The sequence below is a fragment of the Hemicordylus capensis genome, chromosome 1 (assembly GCF_027244095.1).
Source record: "Hemicordylus capensis ecotype Gifberg chromosome 1, rHemCap1.1.pri, whole genome shotgun sequence".
NCBI classification, from domain to species: Eukaryota; Metazoa; Chordata; class Lepidosauria; order Squamata; family Cordylidae; genus Hemicordylus; species Hemicordylus capensis.
Window position 1 is genome coordinate 276,133,805 of NC_069657.1, and position 27,621 is coordinate 276,161,425.

At 43.5% G+C, this 27,621-nt stretch overlaps 1 protein-coding gene and 1 long non-coding RNA gene across 17 annotated transcripts in view; one reads left to right on the forward strand and one right to left on the reverse strand.

Annotated features, from left to right (window-relative positions):
- Window positions 1–20,426, forward strand: part of CYRIA (CYFIP related Rac1 interactor A) — a 97,702-nt gene extending 77,276 nt beyond the window's left edge. For 14 of the 15 annotated variants that reach the window (XM_053285381.1, XM_053285382.1, XM_053285388.1 and 11 more), the window contains 5 exons: window positions 1,443–1,559; window positions 1,668–1,747; window positions 5,469–5,595; window positions 8,666–8,736; window positions 12,508–20,426. In XM_053285381.1, coding sequence (XP_053141356.1) covers window positions 1,443–1,559; window positions 1,668–1,747; window positions 5,469–5,595; window positions 8,666–8,736; window positions 12,508–12,571 — 459 coding nt within the window. In that variant the 3' untranslated portion in view covers window positions 12,572–20,426. The remainder of the gene's footprint in view (window positions 1–1,442; window positions 1,560–1,667; window positions 1,748–5,468; window positions 5,596–8,665; window positions 8,737–12,507) is intronic. The other variant, XR_008313655.1, reaches the window with a different exon arrangement.
- On the reverse strand, window positions 2,680–27,551 carry LOC128340379 (uncharacterized). Of its 2 annotated transcripts, XR_008313661.1 has the most exons (3): window positions 27,281–27,551; window positions 23,621–23,766; window positions 2,680–2,793 (listed from the first exon to the last, which is right to left on the reverse strand). It is a non-coding gene; the product is annotated as an uncharacterized LOC128340379 (long non-coding RNA). The 2 variants fall into 2 exon arrangements; XR_008313660.1 differs by lacking the exon at window positions 2,680–2,793 and having other exon boundaries at window positions 18,154–23,766.
- Between the last annotated feature and the right edge of the window lie 70 nt (window positions 27,552–27,621).

Sequence of the window (27,621 nt, forward strand, 5' to 3'; positions counted from 1 at the left end):
AGTAAAACTTTATTTCGGTCGTAGACCAGCAATACAACAATATAAAACAAATAAGAAAATAATAATAATATATAAAATCAGACTACATTTAAAATCAGACTCTATTTTTAAATAGAGATATTATTTTTATATTTATATTCCGTACTTTTGTATTTTAATTCTGCATTGTTTTAATTATATTGTAAACCACTTAGAAATTATTTTAATGAAAAGTAGTATATAAATCAAACAATAAATACATGCATATACTTGCAGATTAGTAGCCTAGTGTTAGGAGCTAGCAAAAGGCAATTTACATTCTTTATATGCATATATTTTTCTTCTTCTACCTGATCCTTGTTCCTCATGGTTTAATACATATCAAGGCTATTCACATGCGCATGCAAAACCAAGCTAAGGGAGCCCTGCCCAGTTTTGCATGTGCGTATGAACCGAAGGAATTGGGCCAACCTTGGCAGCACCATGGCAGCAAACACGCCTATGAAGCCTCCCCTCAGAACGTTTTTCTGCTCATGTCTCAGGTGCGGCTGCTGGCAGACTTGTGGAGGGGTCCCCATAATGCACCACGCACTTGCATGGTGCATTATTGGAGCTCCCGAGTGGGGTGTGGCAACGCAGGGTGGGGCATCCCAACACCCTGACCCTTGGAGCTACTGGCAGCAGCCGGTGCTCGTCTGAGTAGGTGATCCTCCTGGGGCATCCTCCTGGTGATCCTCCTGGGACAATGGAACGATTGTCTATGGGGACATAAGTGCTTTCAGGCTTCCTCCCCGCAAAGCAGGTAGCCCTTTCATTGCAGGACTCGTTGTCTTATATGTGGACTTACTGGGTTGGGGGTGTGTGTGTTTTGAATGCTCTGAGAATCAGTTTCTCTCTCCAGTGTGCTTGCCAATTGATCATTCTACCTGATCATGAAAGTAAGGGTAGAAATCTTGCAAGATCGTGCTCTGTTGAGACGAAAGAGACTGGCATGGCTGATAACCCCAAACAAGAATCCAGAGCAGCACAGGTCCTCCTGACTGTGCCTTGGGTTGAATAAGCAAAAGAGGTGGCAGCTACCTGAGAGTAATTTGGGGGGTGGGGGACAGAAACTCTAAAAAGCCAAAGGTCTGACCCTCTCCCATACTCCATCTTTTGATTGAAGAGCGGTATATAAATATCCGTAGTAGAAGTAGTATCACAGATCACTTTGGCAAGTCCCCTTAGTTTAAGCAGCCATTTGCTTTGTGCAAAGGGGCAGTGTTCTTCAAGGAAGGCAAGTCCAAATTCCCTGTCGATGCACTAGTCACTTGACTCTTTGGATGCTTCCTGGTTACTATGTTCAGGATTACGCTATGCTTCAGACATGAAAGATTACTTATTTGTAAACCTGGCCCTTGGTAACTTTCTGTCAGCCCGTGGGACAAAATGACATTTAACGTGTTTCCTTGTGTTTTCATCAGCTGGGCATTGAAAGCGAAGTGAACAATGAGATGGCAAACAGAATGTCCTTGTTTTATGCAGAAGCTACACCAGTGCTGAAAACACTCAGCAATGCTACAACACGTTTTGTTGCAGAAGTGAGTGCAAGTATTTCTTTAGTATTGCTTTTTAAAGCAGAAAGCATATTATAGGGGAATAATTTGAATGACCGACCTGACTCTTTTCCCCCCTCTTACCTTTTGCAGAACAAAACCTTACCAATTGAGAATACAACAGACTGTCTAAGTACGATGACCAGTGTCTGTAAAGTCATGCTAGAAACACCGTAAGTTAGTTATGAGAGACAGAGTGTGTGGTTTCATTTCTCTCCTTACTTACATGCTTCTCATTCTCTTTGCTGTGTAAAATGCTTTGAGAATGTCTTATTGGAAACTGTTACATAAATAACACAATATTTGGATAATAGTAATAATAAAAATAATTGTGTTACCATGCTGTTTTTACACTGTGATTTTTAATGCTGTCTAATTGTAAATTGTAATTGTAATATGTAAATCACCTTGGGATTGTCAGATGAAAGGCAGTATCTTATGATGAAATAATAAAAGCTTTTCTAGTGTAATGATACAAAGAACTTTAGATTGCTATGTATATAACCTTTATCAGCACCTTCTTTGTAAGGCTAGAGACAGACAATAGTTGTTTCAGAGAGTGGAAGGTGGTATGGAAGAGGAACTGTAGGCCATGATGTGTACAACCAGTTTACTGTCATCTCTGGTCAATAATTTTGCAAGTTTTTGTAGTGCTTTTAAAACATGTCTGACAAACAAAAGAAACTGTCCAACATCCTGACTAAATCTGTGTGCATGCAACAACAAACAAAACAAAACTGTGCAGGCCTCAGGACCCTACTTCTCAGTTACACGAAGCACTTCTGGGGCAAGGGAGGATTGGCGAAAATCGCACCCCCATACTTCGGAAGCAGGGGGTGCGAGTGCTGTGCTCGTGCCTTTTTTAGTTGAATTATGTGCAGGTTTAGTCATGATGTCATGCACCAAGTGTGTATACGCTGGGTAATGATGCTTCCATCATACCACTTTTAGATCTCTTAAAATCTGTTGTCTCTCTCTAGCCACTCGCTCTCGCTCTCATATTCTTTGAGCTCTGCGTATGCAGACTTACATCGTTTTCAGATCTAGAATGAAAATAGCAGCTTTCACTTTCTCCTTTGCATCTAAGGAGACTGCATGGCATGTTGTCGTCATGCTGTAAGTTGAGATCATCTTGCTCATGCTATTGGTTGCTGCTTTCAAGGGCAAGGAAACTCACACTGTGATGTCACATTGCTCACTGAGTGTCACTGTTTATAACCTGGTGAATGAGACACAGGTCTGTCATTTCTGTTTGCGACCAGTTTCATTTGTAACGCCTAGTTCTGCCTTTCTTTACAGACATTACATTAGCTAGAACATATGGCAGGGCCTTTTCTGTCCTACACTGTCCTACAATTCCCTTTCCAGGGAGCCCCACCAGGTAACTGCCCTGAATAGCTTCTACAACAGGCAAAGGCTTTAATTCCACCTGCCCCACCCCCCAGCCTTTTCCATCCATGATTCCTCCCAAGACTCAATTTGAATTACAAATGTTGCTGCTTTTGTAACCTTTCCTTTTACTTGTAGTATTTTTTTTAGCTATCAGCCTAATAAGTACTTCTAAAGAATGGATTAAACTTTTAAGATGTTTAAGAATGGATTCGTACTTTGTACATATAAAGCACAAATCCATTCTAGTTGGAATAGTTCTTGTAGAACTTAGCATTTTGAGAAGGAAATATGTCTCCCACCCGACCCCACACACTCTTTAGGAGCTGCAGTGTCCTGGCTCTGCCCTTTCTGACAAATATTTAAAGTTAGCGGGGGTGGGGTGGGGAAAAAATAGATATGGCAGGACAAAAAAGGAGGTCAGAGATCTTTAAAACAGGTCACTTTCCACATGACTTACCCTTTTAGTCAATTGTGTATTTTTACAAGCTTTGATGTTTAGAGATTGGTCATTCTGTCAAGGAAACCTAATGAACCTTACCCCCATCACCCATGCTGACGTGGTTGTATATAGACAATGCAAACATAGTCACTCTTGATCTTGTTCTAATTTTTTATTGTGCCTTTTACTGCCTCCCTAATTGATATGTATGGTGAAAGTAATTTTTCTTAAAGACTCTTGACATCTTTGGAGTCACATCCATATTGAGTGCCTAATCTTCAACAATTTTATAAAATGTCTTTAGCCCAAATCACAGAGTAGTTCTGAAGATGATAGCAGCTCTATTAATGTCTTTGACATTAAAGCTGGATATTGTTCACCTACCTTTACTAAATGGCAGGATTCCGTTTTCTTTGGCTCAGGATTCCGTTTTCTTTGGCTCAGAATGCACTGGATACTTATGGTGTCTTCATAATATACAGTACTTTTATGTAAAAAGTACAGATGTGCACATAACGCAGTTTGGATGCCAAATCACAGCACATCCCTTTAACGTGGAGGGATTACACATCCCCCTTTAACATGGAGGAGAGCCGTATGCACATGGCCTCCATGCATGTGCAGCAGCTATTTGCGTGGTCAGCAAGTATGCTGGCCATGCAAATGGCTGCCACACATGCATGGAGGCCATGTGCGTGCCCAGCTGCTCCATGCTGGAGCAGCTGGGGGAGAGCACCGCCAGCAAGCAATGATAGCTGGGGTGAAGGGGGCTGTGATTAAGGAAGTGGTGGCAAGTGGCGGAGGAGCAGGAATGGACCTGCTCTCCTCTGTATTAAAGGGGATGTACAGTGATTCGGCATCCAAATCACATTTTGTGCACTTCCCTAGTACAAAGATATGGCCGGACCATAATGGGGGCAAATACATTCCTGTAAGCAGATAGCATAGATGCTGATCCTGCAACAGGTCCCCATAGAAAAAAGTTGTACTTTAGCGATGCTTCTGCCATCTCACAGCTCCAAAACCTCTCTGTTTATACTACACATATGCCTTCATACTCTTTCTCTACCCTAACCCACTAGCTAAAAGGCAATGGATAGATATCATCATGATAGATATTATATTCCAAGGGCTGGAGAGAGATTCTCAGCTATCGTGGTACATTAACAGACCTTTTGTTAAAATCTTGACTTGCATCAGGCGACAGTTTTGCAAAACCATAGTGAGGGACCATTCTCAGCAAAAACTAAACTCACAATACAGATCGACATCCAGACTAACACTGCACAAGAGCAAGGATATTGTGCTAGTGCAAGGATGTTGCACTAGTTAGTTTGGCTAAGTTGGAAGTTTGCATTCCGTAGTGTTGCTCTGATGCGACAGGGTGCGTTTGTATAACTTGTGGTGCACCTCCTACTGTGAATCCTCCTCTTCAGTCCATATGTGTTGCAAGGAACAGTGTGTTGCTCTCCGCTATCCTTTTTTCACAAGCACAATGCTTGCATAAGTGGACCAAGAGCACAAGAGACTGAGCCACTTTGAGCTACTTAACCCTCTTGTGTGGGTTCATTTTTGTCGGTTCAGTTAGCGCCGTATTAGTCTGTATGTCAGCTGCTATATTTTTAAATTCAGGATTGAATTTATAAATATGTGTGCAATAATCTAAAAGCATGCAGATAAGTGGTTTGAGTCAAATCAAGGTGAACAAGGGATGTATGTGAGTGTGCATACTTACATCCAGAATTCAGGCAGCTCACTGCTTCCGTAACCTTACTGGAAATGCTATATCGAATACCGTCCCAAAACTGTATTTGCTGCTGTATAATGTTTGTTGTGCATGGACATTTTATGATTGGCCCAAATCTCTCAGGTTTTATTCCTCTTATTACAATATTTAGGATCAGTGATGTGGAAGATCAGTGATGCTTTGGAAAATAAAAGATTTGTATTCATTTTGCATTCTATTTAACCTTTCCCCTTTGTGAAAAAGTCTTATGATGCTGCTGCTTTGAAATTAAGTCGGAATAAAAGCCATGGTTGATTGCTTTTCTTGTCTTTTTCAGAGAATACAGAACTAGGTTCACCAGTGAAGAAACTCTTATGTTCTGCATGAGGGTAATGGTTGGTGTTATTATTCTCTATGATCACGTCCATCCTGTGGGAGCTTTCTCCAAGGCATCAAAGATTGACGTAAGAGTAATGAATACCAAAGTGGTGTTAGTCTCAGCAAAAGGTTCATTGGTGTCATGAAGGAAACATAGCAGTTCTGTCCTCACTAGTGGTTTAGTTTTATGTGCCATAAAACCATATTTTAAGCCTTAGATAAGTTAACTTCATTTTGTATGTTTTGTATGTTCAGAATATAATGGTGATTTTTTACGTTTTAAATATTTATGCATGCATGCATGCCCTGACATGTGGTCCCAAAGGACCCTTTGGGCTGCTTACAACATAGAATAAAACACAATAAAATATCAACAACAACCGAAATCAATAATATATACTTGAGCTTTGTCCTTCCAAATGTCTGCTGTAGATTAAACGTCTTCACTAATTTGCTAATGATAAAACAGCAAGTCTGCCTAGCTTCTTTGAAGAGATAGCCATAATCCTATGTATTACTTCTAAAATATATACCACTTTTCCTACATACCATATTTACCTGAATAGAAGATTACTCTGAATTTAAGATGACCCCCTTAAAAATATGGGTTAAATACAAGTTATATATGTATTTACCCGAAAGAAAGACGACTCTGATTTTGTTACAACCTCCCAATTTCTAACATCAAAGAACTTGGAAAAAACCTAGTCTTGGATTCAGTAAATATGGTAAAACTACTCAAATCGGTTTTACATAACAAAAAATATGAGAAAATAGTTATTTGTCTCAAAAGGACTCGCAATCCAAAAAATAAACACAGAAGAGATAACCAGTGACAGCCACTTGGAGAGGTGATATGCTGGGCTGAAAAGGGACAGTTAACTCTCCCTCTACTGAATATGAGAGAGCCAACATTTTAAAAAGCACATCTTTGCCCAGTTAGCAGGAGTTGCCATAATGAGGCTAATGTTTGAAGAGTGCCCACTCCTTGTCCCCATCAGTCTAATCTGAGGAGAGATTGGCTTTGGAGCAAGTCCCCATCCAAAAATCATGTCAGGAGGTTCATATGGGAGAAGATGCACCACAAGGCAATGTGGACTAGCTGCTTGAGACCTTAACATTTAAAGTATTCTGGACCATCCGTGTCTTTTGATATCTCAGAGCAACAGGTCCTGTAAGGAATGTAGTTAGAATTAACTGCTTTTGGATTGCAGATCCATGCCAGAAGAATTATTGAGTTCCAACATTCTTGATTTTCCAGTCTCTATTCACACAACTCATTGAAAGATGATACATGAGGAATATTTGTTTAGGCTATGAATATTGGCATACAAACACATCTGACCAGATCCACATTTGTTGAGATAATATGAATTTGTGTGGAGGGAGCATTTATAAAGGAGAATCTGTGATGGAGGCTAGGTCCTTAATGCTTTGCACGCACACACACACATACATACATACCAGTTCTCCTGCAAATGCCTTCACCAGCTTAGGCTTGCTTCTCAATATAAATATGGAGCAGGCCTACCAAGCTCTTTTGGAGAGACTGTCTCAGAATTTGACTGTGAGGAAACAAATTATTTTTCTGAAAGTGTGTGTGTTTAAATAGCTTTAGGAGGTGGCAGTTGCAGAAGTGGGGCTGGTGGGGGGCGGGGCGGGGGGAGAGTTTAACACACTCTTTTCTGATTGCTGATTGCCCTCTGCATTAACATTGCAGGGCAAACACAAGAAAGACCCATGTTTGCCTCCTCTAAATATGTAGTTCTGCCCTCAGTATTCCTAGAAATCAGAGGCCTTGTTCTGCCTTTTTGCAGATTGGCAGTGTCTGGTTGCAGCTAGAGTTTGTATGTTCAGCCAGCATAGCTCCCATCAAGTGAAGACAGCTAGTACCAGCCCTGGCTGTACCTCTAGAGAAAATGCTACCTGCCCCTGTGTTTGGAGAGCAATAGTTTGCTGGGACAGTAAGCTAGAGATATTCAGGGGCTGAACTTGACAAGCTGTGGAAAATCCATGATCAGAATCTCTTGCAAGTGTATTTGGTGTTGTTTGGGGTTGTGTTTTCTTTTTTTCTTCAAACAGCCATATAGGGCTCTTTTTTCCTAATAGCAGATTTGGGGAAGCAACATGCAAAAAGCAGTTGCATAAGTTAGCACCATGTAGCTCTTCTGAAGTAGATCGAAACAACCACCATGGAAGATGCTGCTCATGGATGTCCCATGTCACATCAAGTGTGGCCTTCAGAATACCATCCCAGTTCACCTTCAACATTCTTCTCCTAGAACACAGGGAGAGCCATGTGCAGTCTTGTTCCAACGAAAATGGCCGGAATGTCAGAAGTTACAAGCCAGAATGTTCAATGTAAATGTTCACTGTCACTGAAGTTACAATGTCCAAAGTTACAATGCCCACCATTTCAGAACAAGTAGACCTCTTGACTATCTACTAGTACCGTCATTGTGGTTCATGCTTCCTTAGTGCAGCCTTACTCTTCCAGTATATATCATGCTTACTCTCTCCAGTTTGCTTTTACTCCCGTCCATCTCCACCCTTAAAGGCTTAAAATTTTCATTCAATATCTATAGGTAGCCTTACAGGAAAACCTGTAGATAAACAGCTGTGTGGGAGATCTTCCACTCGGTCTTGATTACAAAAGCTAAAGGCATGTGATGTGCAGGATGGTGATAAGTGGCTGCCAACTTTAGTCTGGAATCTTGGCATGCTTGATGGAGCTACAACTCTGTTTAATGTCTCTAAATAGAATGTAAGACTATGAGAAGACTCCAAGGCAGGCTGCCAAAGATATAATTTAGATATATTTATAAGAGGGAGCATCTTCTTGCTGGAAAATATCTGACATCCTTTGCATAATCAAAGTGTTATCATGCTGAGAAGGGCCTGGTCATGAAGTCTTGGCTTTGGCCATCCTGAAGGCACCAAGTTCAACTCAAGGTTCTCAGTAGGAGACTTATGGATCTGGGTACTGCTTTTCTGTCCCATCAAAACACAGACAGAGGAGGTCTTCTGACATAGGGAACAATATTCAGGGAAACTATACAAGTTGTGACTTTAAGAGGCTTCGTTTCCCCCCTTTTTGTGTTAATTCGTGTAACTCAAATAGCAGATTTTTATTCCTGTCTGTTTTCTTTTTCCCAGATGAAGGGCTGCATAAAGGTTTTAAGGGAACAACCGCCAGACACTGTTGAAGGTCTTTTGAATGCTCTCAGGTACTTGCTATGTTGATCTATATTGAATCTGGTTATTTTATATTTATTATCAGTGATGTGCATGGACCAGTCCAGAGGCCATTCTACTGGCCTCCTGAGCAGTCCGAACATGGGGCGGTTTGTGGTTCGATGCCGCGCGCGGGGGGGGGGTGTTCCTTTAAGGGCGGGGGAAGGATGTACTTACCCATCCTGCCACTTTTCCCCTGCTGGCGCACATTTTTTAGGAAGCATTTGGGGCTGCAGGATACCTCCCTGCTGCCCCTTCCCCCTCTCAGCAGCAAAAGACTTCAGAAAGCCTTTTGCGCATGCACACGTCAGGCACGTGCGCCACATCTCCACTACATGCGACATGCGCACGTGCACAAAAGGCTTTCTGAAGCCTTTTGCTGCCGAGAGGGGGAAAGGGTGGCAGGGAGGTATCCTGCCGCCCCAAATGCTTCCTAAAAAAACGCACGCTGATGGGAGGAAAGCGGCAGGAGGGGTAAGTACACCCTCCCACCACCCTTAAAGGAACCCCCACCCCAGTGCTGGACCGCAGCTCCGCGGTTCTGTGCACATCCTTATTTATCATGTGTGTTTCTCTTCTAGTAAAATTAGGTTTGGACACCTCTTCTTCCTTTCTGATGCAAATGTTACTTGATGTGGTTGGTGGTAGAGGATAGTAGTAAAAAGTACAGCAGCAGAAAATCCCTTGATTACCCCCTTCTTCCACCAGCCACAGCGAGTAGCAGCAGCAGTAGCAGGGGCGTAGCTGTAAAATGGAACAAGTAGGGGACCAGTGTCTCTAGGCCCATGAGGGAAGAGGACCCACCAGGTGGGAAACAGTCCACTCTTCACTCTCCGCTCCCACCTCCTGACTCCCTGACAAGCTGCTGGCTCCTGATCAGAGGATGGAGAATGTATGCTATTATTTGCATCGGAGCAAGAGAGGGCATGCCGAGAACATTTGGTCTTTCACCGTATAGTTCTTCTACAGCAAAGACATGGGGTGGGGGGGAGAGATGAAGAAGGGAGCGGGGGGCATCTTCACTTCTTCTCCCAGGACCCACTTCAACCTTGCTGCACCTCTGAGCAGCAGGGTGGGCTGCATGGTGGTTGTATCCTGGCTTGGAACATATAAATGGGCAGGCAGGATCTGCAGGCTTTAATCCCTGAAAGGTTTTTGACGACCAGACGAGAGATAATGCCATGGTACTCAGCTGCAGTGGCACAGCAGGGAAGTAGCTTGCCTAGAGAGCAAGAGGCAGTTTGTTCAAAACCCTGCCGGTGTGCTTCCCAGACCTTGTCTAGTAAATATATATTTTTATTCACCTAATATTGATTTAGGAAGGTGCTGGAGGCGGATGCTCACTTCAGTGACAACAGCAAAGGCAGCATACAGGTGAAACTCGGAAAATTAGAATATCGTGCAAAAGTCCATTAATTTCAGTAATGCAAATTAAAAGGTGAAACTGATATATGAGACAGACGCATTACATGCAAAGCGAGATAAGTCAAGCCTTAATTTGTTATAATTGTGATGATCATGGCGTACAGCTCATGAAAACCCCAAATCCACAATCCCAGAAAATTAGAATATTACATGGAACCAAGAAGACAAGGATTGTAGAATAGAACAATATCGGACCTCTGAAAAGTATACAGTGTACTGTGCTTGATTGGCCAGCAAACTCGCCTGACCTGACCCCATAGAGAATCTATGGGGCATTGCCAAGAGAAGGATGAGAGACATGAGACCAAACAATGCAGAATTGCTGAAGGCCGCTAATGAAGCATCCTGGTCTTCCATAACACCTCATCAGTGCCACAGGCTGATAGCATCCATGCCACGCCGCATTGAGGCAGTAATTGCTGCAAAAGGGGCCCAAACCAAGTACTGAATACATATGCATGCTTATACTTTTCAGAGGTCCGATATTGTTCTATTCTACAATCCTTGCCTTCTTGGTTCCATATAATATTCTCATTTTCTGAGATTGGAGATTTGGGGTTTTCATGAGGTGTACGCCATGATCATCACAATTATAACACATTAAGGCTTGACTTATCTCGCTTTGCATGTAATGCGTCTGTCTCATATATCAGTTTCACCTTTTAATTTGCATTACTGAAATTAATGGACTTTTGCACGATATTCTAATTTTCCGAGTTTCACCTGTATACTGCGTGGGAGAAAGGCAATGGTAAACCACTCCTGTTTTCCTCCAAGAAAACCACATGGCTCTGTGGTCGCCAGGAGTCGACACGGAGTCGACACTCGACAGCACAATTTTTCCTTTCCTTTCCTACTCGAGTCCACCCAGGGGAAAATGTGCAGAACTGTACATAGGAGATTAGGGGGTCAGCAGAGGCTAAGGAGCATGGCAGTGAAGTGGCGATGGAGGGAGAGGTTGCATACAGGTAGGTGGCATTAGGAGACAGGACTTAGTAAGTAAGGATGGAGCAGGTAGGTATGCTTGCAGTCCCTTGTGGTACAGCAAGGTTGGATTAGGGTAAAGGTAAGTGTGTCGTCAAGTCGATTTCAACTCCTGGCACCCACAGAGCCCTGTGGTTTTCTTTGGTAGAATATAGGAGGGGATTACTATTGCCTCCTCCCACACAGTATAAGATGATGCCTTTCAGCATCTTCCTATATCTCTGCTGCCCGATATAGTACCAGCGGGGATTCGAACTGGCAACCTTCTGCTTGTTAGTCAAGCATTTCCCCGCTGCGCCACTTAAGGTGACGGGTGGCAGTCCTGATTTCATTTTTACACAAGTTTATTATACAAACATTTCCAATCTCTGTTCCAATCCAAGGGTTATTTGGATTATTCATTGCATGTTTGTGCCAAATTTAAAAGGACAATAGGAGTACATTAAGCAACTGCTAGTGATGTTGGCTGATATCCAGCTAACATTGCATGCATTACATAGTGTTTCACGTGCCCAAGGGAGGTGAGAGAAGACCATTTTTACTGACCCCTCCTTCCTTTTGCAGCCTTCTGTTCCTCCTAGAAACATGTCCCTTAGGGCTGCAAGATCTTCAGGCACATATTTTTGGGAGGCACAGAGGGTTGCAGGATGAAGGCAGGATTGGCAAAACTCTCCTTTTTCCTGTTATACATGCGAAACATTATTCAGCCCGCACAATGTTAGCTGGATGTCAGCTACTGTATGTTTATTTATTCTCATGTAAGTATTGCTATAAATTGCAGTTCTGATTTAAATGTTGTTATCTGTGTCTTTACCTTTCATACCTTATGGGATCAGTTTTCCATTGTCAAAGTGACCTTGGAGAGAATTAGTTTGAATAAGCTAAAGCATGTTGCATGACCACAGACCTATTGTTTAATTAGGTCCTGTTTGTTTGGTTTTTTCTGATGTAAATAGCACATGGGGGCTATTTGAATCTGGTGGGGGAGAGGGGGTGCTTTAAGTATTCTGCCATATCCCCAGCTGATTCGGGTCCTCCTGTTACTCTTTAATCCGGGAAGGAAGCTCCCAATGGAAACTTTTCTCTTTGAGTAAATAGCCACAGAGGAGCTTGATCTGTATTAGGCCCATGATTGGGGGCCAAGGATTAAAGCCTGCATGATCCTAATCTCCTCTCCCTTAATGTGCTATATAAGGAAAAATCAGGCACACAATCCTCAATCACACAGTAGGAATATCATCTGATTTGGCCCTCCTAAAATGATTATTTTGTCAAGGCAGCTAAGAATGCTTGGTGGGGGTTCACCTGTGCAAAGGGGGAAAACCCCCTTTTGACTGTGCCTTTGTAACTCCTAGGTTCACCACCAAACATCTGAATGATGAATCTACTTCAAAACAAGTTCGAGCTATGCTTCAGTAGTGCCCTTCTTCAACAAATGGACTTTTGTATTATTTAGAGATGTTTGTTTACATAATTTAATGTGTGTGGTGTTAATACATATGCGTATTTACATAACAAAACAACTGGCTTCTTCCTGTTGCTGCAATATGTGGACTTGTATCAATAATGTGACTGACTCCGTATGGCACACGATTCCGTCTATATGCTAGTCTTACCCTTCAACAGTTTAAAAAGGTACCTTAATTTGAATATGTAAATAACAAAACTGTCTATGTGCCTTGGGCTTCTTTTTTGTCTTTTTTGGGTGTGTGTGTGTGTGTGTGTGTGTGTGTGTGTGTGTGTGTGTGCACACAGTAGTTCTTTGATGTGGACACTGAGCAGTTCCACGTATGGAAATGTGCCTGTGAAGACTCCAGTGTGGAAACTCCTATGGTTCTGAGAGGAATTCCTTTGCTCTCCCTCAAGTAGAGTCTTGATAGCATTGAGTGTATGCGCTGTTGAGAGGAGTGAGCATATTCTGACAATTGGCACCAATCTGTGCACTAAATGTGTGGGGTGCTGGTTCTCCCTTTTCTTTCTTTGGGAGGGCTCTCCCTTTCCTGACAAGAGTTCTGATAAAATTTGCACTGAGGTCTGCACATGCACATCAACTTGTTTTTATATTGTTTCAAATTCATGTAGTTTTGTTTCTGCCTAGAGTGCCTTTTGGCAGATAGGTATCATATAAATTATTGGAATGTATACATAATATGTGGGACAGCACAGTGGACCATTGGAAGTAAGCAACACTGTTGTATAGATTGCCTGGTTTAATCCATTATTGAGCATACTTATGGTGCTGGGAATTGCTTTATGTAATTGCTTATGTGAGGGGTTTTTTTCTTCCCTCTCAGCGCTTCTGTCCAATACCTAGGACTTGTAGTCCACTCTTGTATTGTTAAAAATAACATAGTAATGTTGGGGTTCATATCTGAGCTATTTTTGCCATCATGAAAACCTCTGGGTGGATGTTATGGGTTTAGCCAAGGCCTGGCTCATACTGGCTGATACCCTGATTAATGAAGCGCAGGTACTGCATGAAAAGTGCTGGTGCTGCAGACGGGTTCGACAAATGCATCCCTAGTGTGCACGTACAGGGGGTGGGTTGAATTCTGATGACTTCCTCTTGTCCCAGAAAGCCGTCTGTGGTTTCTGGGAAATATGTTCCAGAGAGCTGCACAATCCTTAGGGACATGTTTTTGGATGCCACAGAGTGCTTCCAGAGGAAGGGGAGGTTTTAAAATTCCCCATCACCAAGCACACTCCAGTGCTGCATTAGTCAAACCCAGCAACAGCAGTCATTGAGTGCTTCTCACATAGCAGTTGTGCTTCATTAGGATGTTGGCCATTATGTGCAACTCACAGGGCCAGTTTGGACCATACAGCCCCTAGCGCAGGTGGTTAGGACAAGTTCTTTTTAAAAAGTACTTGGAGTGTGTATATAGGGGCTGTTGGGAGGAACATCCCCACCCTCACATAATAAAGGGAACACTTCAGGAAGGCATGGGGACACCCATGGAGGACATCTCAATGGGTTCACTCTTGGTACATCCCCTTCCTAATCATACATGCCACAGACTGTATTGTTTGAACTAGCCCTCAGTCAAGTCAGTAAGAATCCATGTAGACAAGATTCACAAGGTGCTTTTGCTTTTACTACAATTTTTAAAACTTATGTGGCAGGAGCTTTATATTATCAGGATCACTTTCAACAAATTTAACCTTTTAGCTCTTCACTCCTGTTAATATTTTTAGATGTTTTAATGCTGTAAACCACCCTGAGGACTCTTGTTTTTTTTAAAGATCAATACAAATAGCTTTACATTTTTCAGTTACCATATTTGAGGGCAGCAAAGTATGTTACTGTGTTTGAGGGCAGTCCCAAGTATCTTTGTAGCATGATTGCTAAGGGGAAAGGAAACTACATGGCTGGAAGGCTGTGTGGGAAGCTTTGGGGGAACTGGCTCTCCCAGCATGATTTAAATATACAAATACCGTGCTCTCTCTTGCTCTCTTCTTTTCGCTTTTTTGCGTGATTGCACTAGTATAGCTAAAACCTCACCCCAAATTTTGTCAATGGGAAGTGATTCAGTCAGCTACTGCCCATGTGATTCCTTTATTGTAGCAGCACCTTTGCCACAAAGATCTCATGGTTTTATGTCACTTTGAATATATGTTAATAGGAAGATGATTCTACATGCAAAAATAATGGTATGTGGAGATGTATTGCTAAAAAACGGACTTGGTATCCCTTTGCAGATGGCTACCTGTGCATGACTGAGAGAAAATAAGCTCAAAACAGCTAAATGAAGCCACACTCCTTGAGTCCCAAGATTGTACCTGGGTATAGAAGATGGTTTGAAGTGTGTTGTAGTTGCTTCCCCCCTGAAATTTCATGTTTACAAGAAGGAAGATGAGAGTGCAGCTTATACTACTGGATAAAAAAATATGCAGGTTTTCTCAAGATGCAGCTTACATACCTGCATACCTTGCACAGCAATGGCTTTCTCAGTGTTTACATATTATGGGCATGTCATGTGTGGCATTTTTCCACACAGAACTTGTAGGTGCTCAGAAAATAATAAAGGGTAAGAACAGAAAAGACTCCATTGTGTGGGAGCTGAGCTGCTTATAAGAATGCCATTAAATTCCTTTTACTGCTGTGTTTAACAGTTGACCACTGTGTGAAATCTGAGAGTTGCATTTCAGTTCCTGGCTGGTCAGAGCTCCCAAATGTGACACTTTGAAGAGGTAAGATTCCTCACTGAGCTGCATTTGTGTTATTTCCCACTGGAGTCTCCCGTCAAGGAATACTAAGAACTTTTTGCCAGTTCTGCTTCTGAGTGATCTGGAGCAGCTGTGAAGTGGTAGCTTATAAGATTTCTCAAAAGTATGGATATTTAGACCCTGTAGAGTGTGCTACACAGCCATTGATTTTCTCTCCTTTTTTTTGGTCTGAATTAGTCAAGGATTTTGCATTCCGGCTAGAGTGTACATCTGTGAATTTGCAGAAGCTTGGGCTCCATAACATTTAAGAAACATAAGATGGTCTAGGATGGAAACTAGGGATGTGCACAAAACTGTTTTTGCATTTTTGTTTCAAGCTCAAAACAAAATGCAGACAGCTGAAATGTTTCATCGAAACAGCAGTTGACCCGGTTATTTCAATAGAACAAAACTCAAAATGTTTTGAGTGTTTTGTTTGGCCATAAGGAACAATGGGGAAATTCGAAACACCTCATTGTTCCTCATGGGTAAGGGGACACCAAAGTGGGTTGGGTGGTAGGGCATGCTGGGTGCTGCCTACCACCCAACCCACAAAAGAAATGGGCAAGCAGGTAATTTTAAACAAATTGTTTACCTTTCCGCAAAACCCCCATAGGATCACAAGCCATTTGGATGCCAGTGCCAGAAAACCAATCAACAAGGGGGGAAAGAGGCCTCCAAAATGGTGCTTGAAACTTCAAAATGTTTCTAATCAAAATGGGGTTGCTTTGTTCCGAGCTTGAAATAGGCCTTTTATTTAAAGGGTGTTTTGTTTCAAGCTTGAGACATTCGACATCAAAACATTTCACACATGCCTACTGGAAATTTCACTTACTTGCTAGAAATCCAGAAACCAGGCATTTCAGAGTAGTCACACTGATGTTGGTGTGAACATTGCTACCCTGTTTCCCCGAAATTAAGACCTACCCCGAAAGTAAGACCTAGCAGTAATTTCTGATGTACCGCTAATTGCCCTAGTGCATTTTTTGGGGCTAAAATTAATATAAGACACTGTCTTATTTTCGGGGAAACACGGTAAGAGTAAGTTATTTGGGATTCAGCCTTTTAGGCTTTATTATAAGCTGTTTGGGGCAGAGATAGTTTTCTATTTTTATATCTCAGATAGGATTTACCACTATGCACTGCAGCTTGAATACAGAAGTCTCTTCTGAAATAGTTACTGCCAGGACTTGATATGCATATATGACAAGAGACTATCTTTGGATGTAAAATATAAAGGCTGGCATCCAGGCTGAGTTGCTCAGTTGTACCACTTGCAGTAGTACTAGTGCCTTTGTTCGAAAGGACTATTTAATTTCAATAGGACTTTCTGTTGAATGATTTAGTCAGTCTTTTGGACACCTAGTCTTGGTTTTTCTCCATTAACGAAATTCCTGATTTTAAAGGATCTAGTTCTCATTATTTAGAGAACTAATAATAATGGTAATAATGAGAGGAAATGTATATTGTACAACAAAAAACAGGAGTCAGCACATTGCTCCTTAGTGGTGAGACCCTGGCTTCTTCTCACATTTGACCATTACGAATTGGCAAATTGAATACTGATTCAATTATTTCTCTTGTCCCTCCATTATCCAGGTGAACTATCCATGTTCTATTCCTAAAAGTACTACATGTGTGCTTATGGAATTGAAAGTATGTTTGATTTTTTTTTTTCTCTTTAAGCAGTGCCAGGGGCATACCTTCAATAAGACAAAGGGAGACAAATGTCTCCTGACCCACAGCCTCTGAGGGGCCCCAAAGGCCTTGCCCTCTCTCCAGTCCCATAGTCAGGAGTGTGGGCAATAGCGGGCCTTGCCACCTCAAAAGTTTCTCTTTCCCCCCAGCTGAGCTGCAGTCCCACCATACTACAGCCCTGACAAAAATTGTTAAGCTTGGGACAGAAGCTTCCTAAGGAACCCACAGAAGGGGGGGGGGGGGAGAGTTGGTCTTGTGGTAGCAAGAACGAATTGCCCCTTTGTATTTCACAAAGCTAATACTGTTGTATTATTTGGTTCTGCTGTTGTTTACACCTTGTTACTGTCGCCTCCTGTCCTCTGTTAATCTACTACACTGTATTACACGTGTCCTTAATGTTCTTCTGCAGCAGAGACATGGGACGAGGCGAAGGAGAGGAAGGCAGCAAGGGGCCCATTTTAAAATCTCATCTCGGGCCCACTCCAGCCTTGATACGCCCCTGTTAAGCACAATCAGTTTAAAAATAGATGAAAAATAATTGGCAGGGGGGGGCAGGAGGAGGAAATGTGACATCACGAGTTCCAGCCAAACACCAATGTGCATAGCCAGATTTTTCTTCAAACATATAGAAGTGGTTTCCCCAAGCTCCACCCAGGATAGACTGAAGATGGTATGTTTAGTTAACACACAGATAGTATGCTTCTGCAGCAGACTTACTGATCAAATTATATACATACCCCAAGTTATATTTTATGTTTGCGCTGTCTCTTGGAAATCAATAGGCTGCAGAGATCTATACACATGCAGTAGATATGATAGATTCAGTTAATTTATCCATAAGTGATGCTCAGATTTGGAGTTTATGTTTCAACAATAGAGTTCTGTTTATAAAAACCAAAATAAGAGATGTAATTGCCTTCTGTACAATTTTTTAAGCAAAATCAAAAACTATTATCGGATGGCTGCAACTTGTTCATACATTTTAGTGCCTGTCAAGAAATTATACATCAGAGGTTTGAAATGATTTTTTAAAAAACCCTCCTAATTATAGACAAAATAAGCACGCAAGTCAAGGAATAACATTGGAACTGGTGGGATCCACCTGGAAACTGTGCCCTTTTAATTAATTCCGTTTTAAAATTCTTAAGACTGCTGTTTCTAGTGATTTACAATATTATATAACAATTACAAATAAGGCCAATTAAACTATATAAAATCCAGCATTAAAAAAATCACATGAAGCGATGTAAGCGCAACAAATGGACTTCAGAGGTTTATGGAACTGAAGTTCATATGTCACAAAACACACCGGGCCCTTTCCATAGCACTATTCAGACACTGTGTTGTATATGTATACAGGTGTCTGTACACATGTACATGTGTTTGTGTGAATGACTGTACATATATTCATTTTAAAAGTGAACCTGAGTATAGACTCCCTGAAATGCAGGGTACAGATTGGAAGTGTACTGCTGTATGTGCTTTGAATATAAAGTGTGAATAGGGCTCAGAATTCAGTTCTGTGTGAATTACCACTTTGGGGTGAGTATCTCCAAAGAAAAATATTTTGTAAAGTGAAAGCAAATGTCTTAAACCATCAGACAGATCAACAGTCAATTCTGATCAAATTTGATTAAAAATGCAGTGGACCAAAAATTGCTCTGGTGTTTTAGGCAAAATGACTTCTAAGCCTAATCTGAAGTCAAAGGCTTTAGCCTCTTGATATTTCAGTGTTTATCTGGCACTAGAACCACCAGAAAAAAAGATAGTCTGAAGGAGATGCTTTATGTACAGCTTCACATTTTACTATGTTGGACTAGGTTCTCCTCAAATTCTGTGGCTGACCTCCTAACAGTTGTGTAAGAATGTTGTGCTAGCTAGTGTTGCGCTAGTTCAAACATGTTTGCCCTTGCACAACGAAGCATACGACCTGTGACATGCCTCTCATGTTTTTCAGAGTGCAGTTCTTTTGTCTCAGAGTGCAGTTCCAAAAAATCCCTGTGATTTAGAAAAAGAATTTAGCAGTAGCTACATGATCTTCGTGCACTAGCATAACTTGGTTTGTTGCACAAGTGCAGCATTAGCCAAGATGTTGGCCTGTGAATATTGCTATAGAACAGGGGTGCTCAACTTCGGCCCTCCTGCAGATGTTGGCCTACAATTCCCATAATCCCAGGCTATTGGCCACTGTGGCTGGGGATTATGGGAGTTTTAGTTCAAAAACAGCTGGGGGGCCTAAGTTGAGCAGGCCTGCTATAGAACCTCTTAAATGTTGGTGTTTTAAAGCATTTGCCCAGATAAAGAAGCAGTGGTTACTTGATGCATCCTGGAACATCAACTCCATATTTATTTTTTCTAAAATGCATGTTCAGACATATGTTCCTGTCATCACAATTGCCTATTGATATGTGGCTCTACAAGTATAGAACTACATACAGTGGGAGGGTTGCATTTATATCTGCCCTGTCCTGTGGCCCGCATAAATTCCAGACATTGAATGTTACTTTGGGATATGGCTTGTTGCTGCTGATACTTGAGGGAAAGAGCAATCTCATGGATCCGGTCTACATGCATGAACTCCATGCACATTGGTCCAACTTGTAGCATCCAGCACATAAATAGTAGAAGAATCCTAAGATGGGACAGCTTTGATCCTGAACCTCCCCACCCCCGAATTGTACACTGGCTCTACACATATAGAACCTTTTTTAAAAAAATATGAGGGATTTGAAGGCGGGCCAATTTATGCAATCTGAAAATGACTTTTTCCTCATCTGGCTACTTTCTCCTACAAAAAGTTTCAATCACATCAGCCCTCCTATATTAGTTATAGCCAGCATTTTAGCTGGTCTGTATCAGCTGGCTTCCAGATACTTTCTTCATACAATTAAGAAACATTTTATGTCGCTTGGGAATTTGCAGCTTTTTTATCTTTAAGAAAATGATCTCCTGGTGGATCAGAACAGTATGTGGTCCATTTGCATCCTTGTTTTTGGTATAGCAACCTTTTCTTGAAAGTTATATTGCATAATATTCTGTATACAAGATATCCTGTGACACGTCTAACCTGTCTAGTCCACTTCGCATCAAGCGTGGGTTACTTCCTTTTTACTTTTTAGCTGAGTAACTGCAGTGGCCTCCAAAGTTTTCTTGTATTTGCATTTCTTAGAAACTAGAGCAAATGGTAACTTTTCAATTTGTGGTTCAAATTGGCTCTTTCTAGTCTTTCACATGTGGAGTGGGAGAGGAGTCCAACACTGTTTTGCATTTCAGCGCAGGCTAATGTTTATTTGCTGGGGGCAAGGGAGGAACTGGTTGAAGAATAAAGGGAAATGTCAAAAATGAATAATAAAATGGTATATAAACAGAAGCAGATTTACTGTGATATGTTCCCCCACCCACCTACGATAAACCTGATAATGTTTCCCAAATGTGTTGGTGGATTCAGAGCCAAGATGGCTGGTCAGGTTTTATGTGCTATTTTTAATTTGCCTGCTTAAGAAACTTGACATCATTCTGGAGGAATTCCCTCCTACGGCATAGCTGTATCTAGTTATTTGTAGGTTGAAATTCATCTTAATATAGATTCATAGGAAACATGTGTTACCACAGAGGCTGATATGGGTGGAGTGAACCAGCCAGGGCTTGTAAGGAAACCATACTTCTGTTTGGGTATGTGTGTGCGTGTGCTTTTCTCTATTCTTGCCCCCCACACACACACCTTTTCCCCCCTAAAGGAATTTTCTTTGAGGTCACCTCACTGTTTGATATTTTAGACTCTGAGGTCTCTCTGTTCAGTAAACTTTCCTTGCCCTTTATGCAGTGAAATCAGGCTGTGAAATGGAATACAAATAACCTAGGAAAGGAAAGTGAAGAGACATTTCCCCGTAGAAACTGTCCAGCACACTTCATTCAAGAGGTTTGACAAAATAACATAGTGTATTATAGACTATATAGAAATAAAGGGCTTTATTTTCCTCTTACTAACATCCACATCAATGACCTTTCTAAAACAAACAATTAATTTCAGTTATTACAGAGCATTAGAAAGATCAGAGTTGAGTGGGGGGGGGGATTTCTGTTATGTCATAATTATGGTTTTTGTTTGACTAAGGACTAAGACAAAGTGATAGTATGTATGACATAGTCCAACACAGTCTTTTGTGCCCTTTTTTTTTTAAAGAGGGAGAAAGCTGTGGAACAAACTTGGCTTGATTAAACGTTCCTTAAATGACCTGAACTGAAATAATCATTTCTGCTCAGTCATAATATCAAATATTTCTGTTTCCTTCCTGGCACCACCCTACCCTGGCATTTGGGCTGTGATACTGGGCTACAGAGAGTTTCATACTGGACAGGCTTGGACAAACTGCTGGCTGCAAAACATGATCAGGATGAGGTCTCACTGAGACTGAGACTGCGCCCACCCTGACATCACCGGAGAACATTGTGAAATGCTGTCACTACTACTATTTACTGCTATTTGTATACCGCTTTTCAACAAACAGCTCTCAAAGCAGTTAACAGAGAAAACTAATAATAATAAGATGGTTCCCTATCCCCAAAAGGGCTTGTAATCCAAAAAGAAATACGAAGTAGACACCAGCAGCAGCCACTAGAGGGGTGCAGTGCTGGGGTCGAATAGGGCCAGTTGCTTTCCCTTCGCTAAATATAAGAGGATCACCACTTAGAAAGGTGCCTCTTTGCCTTGTTTGTTTGTTTGTTTGAAATACTTAATATAGCGCCCACTCCAAAGACTCTGGGCGGTGCACAAAAACATGCAAAACAAGACATTAAAAATTACATTCTAAATTAATAACTAAAGTAACTAACAAAAAAAACAAGACAAAAAAACACAAATAGGTAAACTACAGGGCAAAACCCTGGCAAAAAAGAAAAGTCTTCAATAGAGATTTGAAAATCAGTAAGGAAGGGGCTAAACGAATCTGAAGGGGAAGAGAGTTCCAAAGAGACATTAGCAGGGAACATTTTGCCTAGTTAGCAGCTGATTGCCAGGGCATTCCTTAAGTATGTGAGGAGAATATTCATCTGAATTCTCCTTCATAAAATTAATGGATGCCCTGATAGTGTGTTGGAACATTCTGCAGGCACACTCTCAGCATGACCCTGTCCTGATCAGTGTTCCCTCTAATAGGAATTCCCAGATGTTGATTAAAACTCCCATAATTCCCAAGCAAAGGCTGTTGCAACTGGGGATGCTGGGAGTTGTAGTAAACAACATCTGGGAACACTGGTCCTGATCATGTGTTGTAGCCAGCATCTCATCTTGACCAACCCACTGTGTTGCAGGGAAGTGTGGAATTTCTCTGGGTCTTGTCAGGTTCTTTAATGATCAGTAATGGCAGAGAAGTCTCCCTGAAGGATAGCTTGTCTGTCGCAACCTATGGGCTGGTTCATAGGTAAGACGGATTAAGGATTAAATCCTGGCTTCGCTCAATACAGTCGTCCCTTGCCAACTGCGAGGGTGCCGTTCCGGGAAAACCTTGCGGTTGGCGAATTTGCGGTAGACAAGCCATTGTAATCAATAGCAAATGGGGTTAGGGGAATCATGGTTGCAAAAAAAAAAAAAAGCAGTAAAAAACAATAGGGAGAAATCTCCCCAAATCACCAGGAGTCAATAAGAGAAGTGAAGGGGACCCCCAAAATGACACCTGACCCCAGAAATCACAAAAAAAACCCAAACCCCAAACCCAAATTGAAATAAAAACTTGTCAAACTCAGGATACTCAGGTTGCCATTGGCGAGACCTGCCACAATTTCCCAGGCACAGATACTCAAAACCACGATTGGGAAACCCGCAGTTGGCGAGGGACAACTGTATCTCCTAGCCTCAGGAACCTGTCCACCCCCACCCCCACAATTCATATGTGAGGCTCAAACAAAAAAGTCCACTTCCAGTTCTGCTTTAGAACAAGCCAGGATTGCTCAGTTCAGAAGAGCAATCCTGGATTGATCTAAAACAGAATTTGACAAATAATTCTTCAGAGCCTCACAAATGGGGATCAGGTGATCCCACCTCTAGGAGACGTCGCATAAAGACAGGACTGAATCCTGGATCCATGTTACATCTAAACAGGCACAACCTTTACCTGCAATGCGTAGTCTCAAGAGTGTGTTGCTTAAGTTCTAGGCAGTGTTCATTGCAAGGCCTAGCCAGTGGCAGCCCCCATTGACCCTAAGTGCAGCTCCCTGATTGGTTTTTATGCCTGTGCAGAATGTAGTGCTGAGCTTTGCCAAGTGTTGATGGGTCTGGAAACAGAGCCTCGTGAGCCCCAGTGACATCTTGGAAGGGCATGGTGGGAAGTGTAGTGCTTCTTGTTGTTTCCCCCCATAGAGCTCTATGGGAAGGTTCAGACCTTCCAAGATAGCACTATGGCTCAGCTAGTCACTGTTTCTCTTGAGAGCCCTCCCAGCTCTAGGGGAAAGTGCAGCACTGCATGGAGGAACACAGCTTTCACACTCAGGGGTTTTTGGTGGAGTGTTTTTGCCAAAGTCGCCCCTACTTGAAAAATAGTGAAGATCACTGTTCTAGAATCTACTTACAGTTCATGACGAAAGGCAATAGGCCCGACTGCTGTCTTGCATAAAATTGCATGGAAGTGTGCCCTAGAATTACGTCTTCAATATGCAGAGTTTCCATGGTGAACGTTCAGCAGTTCTTAAACAGACCATCAGTGAGGAAATTGTTCCTCGAAGACAAAAAGAATGAAGAGCACAACTGTAAGGCTATGCACACGAATAGCCAAACCCAGCATAGGGCAGCCCAGCCTGGCTTTGGCTGCCCATGTGTACTGCCAGGATCGAGCCTTCGTGGGTAGCCCAACTTTTAACCCTGACCTTTAGCCAAACTTAAGGGCACAAGCATGCCTTTAACCCCTGTGCTGATTATACACAATCGGGTGCCTAGAGCAATGTTTCTCAACCCAGCCCCGGAGCCAGCTAAGTGGAGGCCCGGGTCCAGCCCCTCCCGCTGGCCCCTCTGGTGACATCCCAAACAAAACGCCCTGCCCAGGCTACTGGAAGCCCCGAGCAAGGAGGACTCCTTTTAGTCTGCAACTCAAGCGCTTGTTCAGAGTTCACCTCAGCAGCAGGACCTGCTTTTCTGAGAACGAGCTTCCCTTCCCCACCAGAGCCATTTCCCACTGCGCTTTCCTCAGTGCTGGGAGGGCCCTTGAAGGCAGATGGAGGAGTCCTCTCTTCAGAGCTTCAGTAGCAGGAGAGCGCTGCAACCACAGCATAACACACAACAGGAGAGGAGACAGTGACTACATGATATTACTGGCTTGGGCTCTCTCACTGCTGCCCGCTGCTCCAGTGTGGTGGAAATGACAGAGGGGCGACTCTGCCTGCTGCTGTGCCTGTACCAGCTCCAAGCCTCCCCAGCATGGCACTCCTTCTTGCCTCTACCTGCCTTCTTCGTGTTGCCAGCATGCAGGACTCTGCATCAGAGATCAGATGCCTCTAGGCACGGATTCTGCGCAGGGCAGGCAAGCAAGAGCAGCCTCCTTAGTACCCACCCCTCCCCACCCCTTGCCTAGCAGACATGGCAGATGCCGCCTGGTGTGCACACTGCTGCCCCAACTTGCCAAAAAGGCTTAGGCGGCAGCAGCAGCAACACACATGTCGGCTGCTGTGTGGCGCTGGGTGCCAAGGCGGGCGAGGCTGCTGAGTTTGCTCGGGCTCTTCGGAGCTCAAGGCCACACTCCCTTTGCGTGTGATGTCCGTGTCATTTCAGACGCTTCCATGTCATTTCAGACAGCGCTTGCTACTTGAAAGCATCAACTTCCCCTTTCTCTCCCTCTCTGGAGGAAGAAAAAGGGGATAGACACTTTCAGGCAGCAAACACTGCCTGAAAAGGATTGGCAAGCACTCGCTCGGGGCTCCCGGTAGCCCGGGGGGGGGGCCCACTGGGGCTCTTCCAGAGCCTGAGTCAACCCCCCCTGGGAGTTTGGCATCCTCTACCATTGGCAGCCCGGGTTCTTTGAACCCATTCGCACAATGGTGGCTACGCCCCTGGTCTCAACTGCTGGTCCGCAGACCGGTGTTGGTCTGCAAGGCGTTGGGTACCTGGTTCGTGAGGCATCACTAAGAAAAGTCACCCCCAGAAAAACAATTTCAGGCCGGCTGGGGCCACCAGCGAGAGCTCTCCAAAGCTCTTTTCCAGGCAGCTCTTGTGCTGGATAATGTTCATTTCGAGGAAGTGAAATGAATGTTATCCAGCAGTGAGAGCTGCCTGCCTAGAAATGAGCTCTGGAGAGCTCACCTGGGCTCTGTGGACACTGGGCCCTGCCCACTTTGCACGTGACATCACTGGGGGAAGGGGTGGTGGCGGGGGGGGTGCGACCCCTTTACTAATAGCTGGTCTGGGAAACTGCGCACAAGGAATGTACCAGTCCATGACTCCAAAATGGTTGAGAAACACTGGCCTAGCGCACCCGACTCCTCGGGCAATCTTCCAATGCGCTGTGCTTGTCGCATGGTGCATTGAGGGGTTCCCGGAGGCCAGGAAAATGAGTCCTGGCCTCCAGTGATCCATGCTGCTTGGAACAGAACGTATCATGTGGGTGTGCAATGTTGCACCCACCAGAAGACGAAGGATCATCTGGGGGAAGGTAGGTGGGACCCTGCCTTTCCCTCCGCCACCTTCCCCACCCATGTGAATAGCCTTTGTGTCTTGTAATTATAATGACTGTTTCTTATGAAATGTTGATCGTCAGTGCTCCTACCACACCTTGGCTAGCTTCACCCCTTGATGAGGTTCCAGTTAGTCCTTTGTCTGCTTTTGCTTTCATGAGGGACAGTGGACCCTCACATCTACCTTGTTCATTTTTTATGTTCAAGGCTTGGCATATTGGTGCTATTTGAAAGAGAAATATATTGATGATGCATATTTATGAGGTTATTTTTACATGTCTCTAGGCTAAAACCAAATACTTGTGAGTGCCTCAAGGCATAGGTTAGATGTGAATCCCTTGCTTTTTAACGGATTTCTTTGGAGATGCCCATCATATCTGGCTTTGACTGATCTATTGATGCATTCCCGTGGATTGTGGGTTGGTTTGCAGGAGAGATGCAAAATCGTGGGACTGAGCTTCAGGCTTTGCAGCATCCTGCATGGCGAACAAAGCTGGAAGTCAGTCACAGGCTGCAACAATGTGCTCTACACTAGAGGACAGCATGTGTAACTTCAAAAATAAGGAAAAGATCCGAATGAAAACTAGGGCAGAGGAAAAGAAATCTTTATATGGCCAGTTCCACAATCAGGAATAACGTATAGCTCACAAAATGGTTGCCTTAAGCCCCATTCAAACATTAAGGTCATTCTTACTGGGGTGGGGAGGGGGGAAGGCAGGGTTGAACCTATCTTCCCTCCAGACGATCATTGTCCTCTGTGTGACATGTGGCTCATGCGCCCACATGATCCACACGGCTCTGAGCGGCATGGATCTCTGGAGGCCAGGAAAATGAAGCCCGTCCTCCAGGTATCCCTAAACGCACAAGTGCGAGCAGCATGGTACATTGAGGGATTCCCCCTCAAGCTGGGTGCTCTAGGCGCGCCCGTCTCTGTGTCTGCTTGGGCTTCATACAGCCCATGTATACACAACACAGCTCCATACCTGCGTAAAAGGGTGCACTCATGCCCTTTTTGCCCAGGTAGAAGAGCAAGTAAAAATCCTGGGCTACCTGGGGGGGCAGCACTGGGATTGGCCTCAGTCCCGGCGCTTCACACAAGCAGCCCTACTCAGGCAGGGATGCCCAAGAACAGTCTCGTTATGTTATATGGGTGCACAGATGTCTGTACGCATGTACACATCTTTGTGTGACTAGTCCTCTTCTGACATTAATGAGCACAATGGCGCTCAGGGTTACAGCACTGAAAACAGGTAGAACATCTTGTCCTAGCACTGCCACACACACCTTGCTGCTCACAGTGACAGCCGTGTTTGTGTGAAAAGGCACTTGCTGTAACCATGATGGCTGCTGCTTCCGGGATTGGCAACCTCGGGTGTCCAGGTCTCCCAATCGTGGAAGCAGCAGCCGCCATGGTTACAATGGGTGCCTTTCCTCACACACACTGCAGCATAGGCGAAACTAGGGGGGGCAGCCAGGGCATGTGCCCTAGGCACCACTGGGGGGGAACCAGTGCTATGCTGCCCCCCACCCCCTCCCAAATTTGTGGATTTAAAAATAAAAAAGTTTTACCTGTAGCCCCTTCGGAGGGCTTCCTAAAGGCCGCGGGGGAGGGGGGGTCCTGCAAAGGTTCCCCCTCCCGCCGCTGACCTCTTAGATCACTGCCGCAGCCTGTCTCGGGCTAATTTTCAGGCCTGTTTGGGCCTACAAAGATCAGTGTAGAGGCCATTTTGGAGATTGCCACACATGCTCAAAAGGCCTCTCTTGAGGCCTGGCAAGGCATAGGACCTCACAGGGACCATTTGAGCATATGTGGTGGCCATTTTTAAAAATAATTTTTTAAAAGGCTGCTGGAAACAAAAATGGCCACCGCACATGCTCAAATGGCCTCTGTGAGACCCAAGTCTAGATTT